This window comes from Procambarus clarkii, unplaced genomic scaffold (assembly GCF_040958095.1).
Source record: "Procambarus clarkii isolate CNS0578487 unplaced genomic scaffold, FALCON_Pclarkii_2.0 HiC_scaffold_106, whole genome shotgun sequence".
Lineage (NCBI taxonomy): Eukaryota > Metazoa > Arthropoda > Malacostraca > Decapoda > Cambaridae > Procambarus > Procambarus clarkii.
The window spans coordinates 1,543,537-1,552,291 of record NW_027189139.1 but is presented as its reverse complement, the minus strand read 5'-3'; the positions used below and the strand labels follow the sequence as shown (position 1 = coordinate 1,552,291).

Genomic DNA, 8,755 nt, shown 5'->3' with positions numbered 1-8,755 from the left:
GATCATTTTGCCAATTCCTTTCTCCCACAAACACATACTTTTATTATCTCCTTCCTCCAAATCAATTCCCATACCTCTATCAGCTAACAGTTTAAACCCAAACAAACACCTCTAACCACTTCTTCCAACGAGTTCGCAACAGCAACAACCCCAGCACTCGATAGATGCACCCCATCAAGAGCATACATTCCATTTCTTCCATAGAAGTGTTCCCAGTTGTCTATGAAAGATATTGCATTTGATTTGCAATATCTTTCCAGCCGGCAATTGACACCAAGTGCCCTCGATATCCATTCATTTCCTACTCCCTTTCTTGGAAGAATGCCACATATGATCGGGATTCCTCCCTTGCTCCTAACTAATTCAATGGCTGTCCTGAATCTCTGCATTAGTTCCTCACTCCTAACTCGTCCAACATCATTACCCCCTGCACTAATACAAATAATGGGGTTGTTTCCATTTCCCGTCATAATATCACTTTCGCGCTCTCGGCGCTCAAAAAAAAACAATACCCCATATGCTTTCGGCACTTCAAGCGCCTACGCGGTAAGACCGAAAAAGTGTACACTCTTTTGACTGTCCTGACAATAATTGAAGGCGCACGTATTTAAATTTGGTGTCACTGTGTTCGCAATAAAATTGTCTATAAGAGCATACCTATAAAATGCCGCCCAAGCATAAGGATTATCAACACCAAATAAAAAACTATGCAGATCACTCGCCGAGAGCGCCAAACAGCAACAAAATGTTTCCACTCTCTTAATGGTTGCGAAGCCTACAGTTGTCCTACATCGCTAATTTTGGTATCAGTGGAATCGCAATAAAATTCTCTACACGGACATATGCATATGAATGTTTAATATAGGTAATTGCCCACCCGCAAGAGTGTGTGAAGTGGAGAGTAGTTAGCCGCGAGCGCACTGGCGAAAACACAGGTGGGAAATCATGCTTGGAAAGTTTATACGTTTCCTGACCCTACTTTTCTATGTACGTATTTCTTTTTTATACCAATGTGTTCGCAATAAAATTTTCTATAAGATGAACTGTATAACATTTGTACAAAGCATGTGTCAGAGAAGCGCCAAATATAGAACCACGTCGCTCAGTATGCGTTCGCGGCAGAAACGAACGCATTGTTTTCGTTCGTTTGATGTTTGTCATGTTTATACTTGTTGAAACATTTTATAATTTGTATGACAGTGATCGCAGTAAAATTCCCTACACAGACATATACATAACACATACAAATATTTCCCACGTGTTGGATATATCAACGGCTAAAGGGAACCCACTGCCACACGCTCGCCACACCCCCAAACATACTTTGTGTATTTTTTTTTTACTCATAGAAGTTTATGTGATATAATATTCATTCTGGTACCAAAAAATTCGCAAATAAATTCTCTACAAAACAAAAGTATCCCCATCCATTTCGGTTAAAAAATGGAATTTATAGAAATATTTTTTCAATTGACGAGAAAAGTAGGCAGTTATGCGGAATCGTAAGAAAAACGAGTGACGAGTTATCTCTAATCGAAAGCGCGAAAGTGATATCATTCATGTTTCCAACAATATCACCAATTCCAGCTCCCGGATAGCAAACCCTTAATCTGTTCCCCCTATCTCTGGCACAAAACGTTCTGTCTAAATACCTCACCTAGGAATCTCCCACAACCAAAATTCGCTTCGGTACCTCCTTAACTTTCTGAACAGCCTGAGGGGCCTGTGCTCTGCCGCTCCTCGCTGATTTCCGTTCCGAGTGAACTGCAGGCTCACCACAGCACTCGTCCTCCAACACGGTAAATGAATTTGCTGTCCTTAGGGCGTCTGTAGGCGGCTTTGTCAAGGTCTTCTTAAGACCCCTGTCCTTAATGACTCTCCACGATGAGGTCCTGTCAACACTGGTCTCCTCCTTCGTTTCCTCCCGAAGGTCTCAGCCGTCGTACCTCCTCCCGCAGGGAATCCATCTCTGCTCTCAGAGCTCCAGCCAGACTCACCAAATCCTTCACTAATCCTTCCATTATTGCAATAATAATGTTACTACAATCGGAGCTCCAGCTAACACAACCTCTCACTGTGACTGACATAAGAACAAGGTAACTGCAGAAAGCCTGACGTGGCTTTCTGCAGTAACTGCAGAAAGTTTCAAACGTGGGTTAGAAATGTATATGAGTGGGATTGGGTGGTTATAAATAGGTGCTGTCTCGTATTGGCCAATAGGTCCTCTGCATTTACTTTTGTTCTTATGTAAGTAATTTTCTTCTTCATATACATAGTGAATTTTGTAGCAAAATATATGTAATGTGTTGCACTACAGTATAATTATTATTTTGAGTGCATTTTTCTTGTGAATAAAGTTACTATAAATGTTGAACATTTATTGTTTCTAAGGTAGGCTGGGGGAAATTGACACCATTAGTACTACATATTGTATCATAAAATAAAAATATTCTATTTTGTTACACCATGCGTGGGGTATGCTGTGTGATATGAGTGTTAAATAATGTTTGGATTCATAAGTGTGGCTCTTACTATCATTATCTTCAGCGTTGACGTCTGCTCCAGCGTCGAGGAGGACCTTCACAGTGTTGTCGTGACCACCTGCGGCTGCCCAGTAAAGGGCTGTACTGCCTGTCAACAGATACCACAATTGTTATTATTCATTAACCATAACGATTCTATAGGTTTCTGTAAAGTGTTGAAATAAACTGTCCCCGATGAACAACTTTTATATTATTGAAGGGAAATACCAACTTTAAATATTATGCAAATCGATTTTCCATTGTAAGTTTAATAGAGCATAACTGTGTTAAAAAAATCAGAATAGATCACCATTAAAGATATCTAACATCTTACCAGTCCTTATATGATAATTTATTGCTTGTAACGAGAGAGCCAGTGGTAGTATTACTATGTAAATCAATTACCAACTTTATTTTAAAATGGTAGTATATTCATAATTTGAAAAGTTTACATAAAAAGTCCAGTACATTAGTTATATAACAACAAGTAGATATGGTCATTACCTGGATCGGGAACTTAACTGGTAACAACCTTTTCAAATCATTTCAATGATGGCAATACTAAACAGATGCATAAAAATCTAAATACAAAATTAAATTTTTGACATAAACTGAGTGACAGTTATCTAAAAATTGTAAAGATTATATATTGTAAAGATAATATGTATTTTACAAAAATAAGGTGATGAGACAATGTGTCGTAGAACTATTATAGATTAATCATACCATGACATTGAATATATTAGCACACCCTCAGTATTTAACATCAACACATTCTAGGGCATTGCTGCCTCAAAATCACCCAAAAGACACAGCTCAAATAGCCTCGGTCTGACTAAAGTTGGACTAAAATGCCTGCCAGTAATAAACCTCAGTGACATTATTTCTTTAATCATTCCATATATCCAGCAGGGGGTCTCCCAGAATGAAGGTATTCAGAACCCCACAAAATAGATGAATTTACTAGGGTGAGCCTGTAGCTCCAGTCTTATAAAATGACCATTATAAGTGTCCTATATCATAAAGGCTCGGCAATACAAGGTTGGTAATACTAGTCTGTAGAAAGAAAAAAACATTGTTGTCATTATTTATCCTAAGTAACTATTATTGGAATCTAAAAGTTGCTATTTGACGAAACATGATGGAGGAAAGATAAACATTGTTGCCATCATCAGTTAACGAAGATAAAGTTTATCTTTGTTAAAGATACCCCTAAACCTAAACACCAACATTCGTAAATTTGCAATATTAGCTATTTGCACGAACAAAAAGATGTTATCTTTGCCAATTAATATTACTGTAATTTATGATATCCTACTTTACACTAGTTGACATCTAATCATACTGACTTGAGAGGAGAGCAATATTTTGTTACCATTGTCAGTTAGACAAGATGACCGCTGAGGATATCATTCACCAACCAAGTTGATATATGATCACACAAGCTTGAAGTAGGGAAAACAAGGAGTTGACAATGTTAGGTAAACAATATTACTAACAAAGGTATTATGCATCCCACCAGTTGTTATCTGAACAAAATGGCTTGAGACTGAAGCGAACATGTGTTGACTACGTACTTGTTATATATGGGAGTCTTTACTATGGGGGATATAGTATAATATGGATGCAGGGCAGTAGTTAGCATTAAGAGTTATCACATATGGGAGATCCAAAAGGCCCGGCCCCCAAGTGGAATATCCACAGAATAATAGTTGGCTACCCAATGTCAGTCTAGAGGTTGATCATAGATCTCCTACACAGGAAGAATGGATACTCCTTTACTAACTTACTTATTTATTAACCCCTTAACAACCCCCCATATACACTCACACCAATAACAATAATAATAATTACTTTACCACACTATCTTACGTTAAATGCTCTTTGAGAAACAAGAATAGTCTTACGTCTGGCAGGGAAGATACAAACAAATGCACCTCATGATGCGTTTCCAATACTATAAGGCAGTTTATTTAGCTCAATATTGACCTCTGGTTTCCACTGAGGAACCCAGGGTCGTAAGAGTACTCATAACATCATTACATTGTTCTTGAATCTCACCATTGTTAGCTGACCATTATATATGAAGACAAAAACTGGAGGGTTTTACTATTCTTAGTAACATATGACGTAAATATTTTCTACACAACACCAGTCACTGTATTAAACTGCAACTAGACCATTAAGGTGTTGTTATTGTTGCATTTTCATTTAAATAGATAAATGAAACTCCAGAAGACCTATTGTCCTTTTATATTCATTCTAGCTGTACCTGGCCTCGCATTGCTGTGGCTCAGCAACGCATGTGTGTTGCTGAGCCATAGCAACCTTCCCCTGTCCCCCAATCCTCCCTACCATTTCCCACTTTCCCGTCCCTCGTCCTCCCCACCATCCCCGACTCCCCTGTCCCTTTGTCCTCCCCACCATTCTCCATTTCCCCCTCCCTTCGTCTCCACCATCCCCAACTTAACTGTCCCCTCGTCCTCCCCCACCATCTCTCACTCCCATCCCCCCCGTCCTCCCCACCATTCCCCACTTCCTTGCCCAATGCATCCCAAATGATCTGTTCCCATCAGAAAATTGGGAACATCAAATTATCTGATGTTCCCATCACTGAAAAATAAGAAGAACAGATTGTGTGCAATCTAAATGCGCTTATTTTAAAACCACTACCAGATTGATCTGATAAAATTAAAATTTTTAACAAATATTTTAATGAGTGACTAGGTACTGCGTCGTTGGAACCTATTCAGTTGAAAAATGAGTGACAAGATAGTCAGTCAGTGGAACCTCAAAGTGTATTAATTAATTAATTATTAAACGAAATGAAAAAAAAAATAAAAAAATAAACTATACTCACAAAATGAACGGTATGGTAAACAACACAACTCAATTCAAAGGCAATGTCACACAAAATAATTAAATAAAAATCTAAATAAATCGAAATCTATGAAAATTCAATTTATCAATGCAATAGGAAGCACAGAAAGGGAATCATAGTATATTTAGTATAGGGTGTGTTGCTTCTACGTGCAACAGATGGTGCTGTTAAAAAAAAACATTTATGTTCTATGACAGGTATAGCATCTATATAGTAGGTATATAAAAACACACGCATGTTTCAATGGAATATTGTGTCAAAATTTTAAAGCAATCAGCAAAGAACTTTCAGACATTACAGCGAGTGTTGCTCTTACGTCCTACAGATGCCACTATTTATAAAAAAAAAAATTCCTGTCACAGGTGAGGCATGTATATAGTAGGAATATAAAAACATGCGCCTATTCGAATGCAACGTTGTATCAAAATTTCAAAGCAATTGGTAAAGATGTTTCGAAAATTTCCTTCACATGGAAAACACCGTTTTTCAAAAAAACACGTTTTTTCCTGTCACAGAGGTGACATCTATATAGTATGTATATAAAAACCCTCTCGGATGCGAATGGAACGTTGTGTGAAAATTTCAAAGCCATCGGTGAAGAACTTTTGGAGATCACAGCGTGTGTTGCTCTTACATCCAACAGATGGCACTGTTTTAAAAAACCGGCAAGTTTTTCCCTGTCGCAGATGAGGCACGTATATAGTAGGTATATAAAAAAAACTCGCCAATTTGAATGTAAAGTTGTGTCAAAATTTCAAAGTAATCAGTAAAGAGGTTTCGAAGATTTCCATCACATGAACAACGCAGTTTTTCGGAAAAAATATGTTTTTTTTTTCCGTCACAGACGTAACATCTATATTGTATGTATATAAAAACCTGGCTGGATGCGAATGGAACGTTGTGTGAAAATTTTAAAGCACTCAGTGAAGAACTTTCCGAGATTAGCGATTATGCATAAACACAAACATTGAAACGGAATTGTAACATATCTAGTATAGCATGTGTATTGCTCTTTTATGCAACAGATGGCACTGTTTTTTAAGAAAAAGCATAGTTTTACAAGTCACATGTGTGGCATCTAAACTTTTACCTACGAAATGAACGGTATGGTAAACAACACAGCTCAATTCCAACACAATGTCACACAAAATAATTTAATAAAAAATAAAATATATCGAAATCTATGGAAATAAAATTGATCAATGCAATCTGAAACATTGAAATGGAATTCGTGACATATTTGGTATAGCGTGCATGTTTCCATTATGTGCAACAGATTGTGCTATTTTTAAAAAACGCATGTTTTTATCTGTCACAGGGGTGTCATCTATATAGTAGGTATATAAAAAAACGCGCCTATTCGAATGCAACGTTGTGTCAAAATTTCAAAGAAATTAGTGAAAAACTTTCGGAGATTACAGCGTGTGTAGCCCTTACGCCCATCAGATGGTGCTGTTTTTTAAAAAAAAAAAAAGCATGTTTTTTCCTGTCACAGGTGAGGCATGTATATAGTAGATATAGAAAAAGATGCGCCTATTCGAATGCAACGTTGTGTCAAAATTTCATAGTAATCGGCAAAGAGGTTTTGAAGATTTCTCTCACATGAAGAAGACGTAAAAAAACACAGTTTATCAGAAAAAGCATGTTTTTTTTTACCGTTACAGACGTGACATCTATATAGTATGTATATAAATACCTGGCCGGATGCGAATGGAACGTTGTGTGAAAATTTCAAAGCAATCGATTAAGAACTTTCGGAGATTAGCGATTTTGAACAAACGAACATTTCCATTTTTTTTATATAGATATACTAGCTGTACCCGGCCACGCGTTCCTGTGGCTCAGCAACACTTGTGCATTGCTAAGCCATAGCTACCTTCTCCTGTTCTCCAGTCCTCCCCACCATCTTCCCCTCGTCCTCCCTTCCATTTCCCCCTCCCCTGTCCCCTCTTCCTCCCCAACATCCCCCCACTTTCCTGTCCCTTTGTCCTCCCCATCATTCTCCATTCCCCCGTCCCCTAGTCCCCCAACATCCCTAATTTCCCCATCCCTCGTCCTCCCCATCATCACCCTCCTCCCCTGTCCCCTTGTCCTCCCAACCATATCCCACTCCCTCGTCCGATGCATTCCCAAATGATCTGATGTTCCCATCAGAAAATACGGAACATCAAATGATCTGATTCTCTATCACAGAAAAATAAGAATAACAGTTAAGAAATTTAAATAAAAAACAATGAAAAAAAAAAATAAACAATACCCGCGAAAAGAACGGCTGGTAAGCAACATAGCTCAATCCCAAGCCAATATCACACAAAATAATTCAGTCAAAATAAAAATAAATCGAAATCTATGAAAATTCTATTTATCAGTGCAATCGGAAACATTGAAATGGAATCATAACATATTTAGTATAATGTGTGTTGCTCTTACGTGTAACAGATAGCGCTAATTTTCAAACACATGTTTTTATTTGCCACAGATGTTCCATCTATATAGTAGGTATATAAAATCATATGCATATTCGAGTGGAATGTTGTGTCAAAATTTCAACGCAATCGGTGAAGAACTTCAAGAGATCACAGCTTGTGTTGCTCTTACGTCCCACAGATCGCGCTGTTTAAAAAAAAACATGTTTTTACCTGATACAGGTGTGGCATCTATATATTAAGTATATAAAAACACGCTCCTATTCGTATGCAACGTTTTGTCAAAATTTCAAAGTAATCGGTAAAGGGGTTTTGAAGATTTCTCTCACACGAAAAACACAGTTAAAAAAAAGCATGTTTTTTCTCGTCACAAAAGTGATATCTATATAATATGTATATAAAAACTCGCTCGGATGCGAATGAAAATTTATGTGAAAATTTTCAAAGCAATCGGTGAAGAACTTTTGGAGATTAGCGATTTTGAACAAACGAACATTTCCATTTTTATTTATATAGATGTATATATATATATATATATATATATATATATATATATATATATATATATATATATATATATGTCGTACCTAGTAGCCAGAACGCACTTCTCGGCCTACTATGGAAGGCTCAATTTGCCTAATAGGCCGAGTGATTTTTTTTATTTTCAATAATTTGTTTCCAATTAGTTTATTTCAATAATTATTATTATATTAAATTAAGAACTTCAATTATTGACATAGTTGTGTTAGTTTAGGTTAGGTTAGGTTAGGTAGGGCTGGTTAGGTTCGGTCATATATATATATACGTTAGCTTTAACTCAAATTTAAACAAAGTAACCCGTATATATGGAAATGGATAGCTTTATCATTTCATAAGAAAAAAATTGAAAATATATAAATTCAGAAAAACTTGGCTTATAAGTAGGC

General features: G+C 36.9%; 1 protein-coding gene across 1 annotated transcript in view; it reads right to left on the bottom strand.

The window, feature by feature from the left end:
- Window positions 1-2,071: 2,071 nt before the first annotated feature.
- The window catches only part of LOC138360295 (ankyrin repeat domain-containing protein 1-like), a 135,654-nt gene continuing 128,970 nt past the window's right edge, over window positions 2,072-8,755 (bottom strand). The window contains exons 3-4 of the mRNA XM_069320208.1: window positions 2,533-2,631; window positions 2,072-2,133 (exon numbers count right to left, since the gene is read on the bottom strand). Of these exons, the coding sequence (XP_069176309.1) occupies window positions 2,072-2,133; window positions 2,533-2,631 (161 nt within the window). The remainder of the gene's footprint in view (window positions 2,134-2,532; window positions 2,632-8,755) is intronic.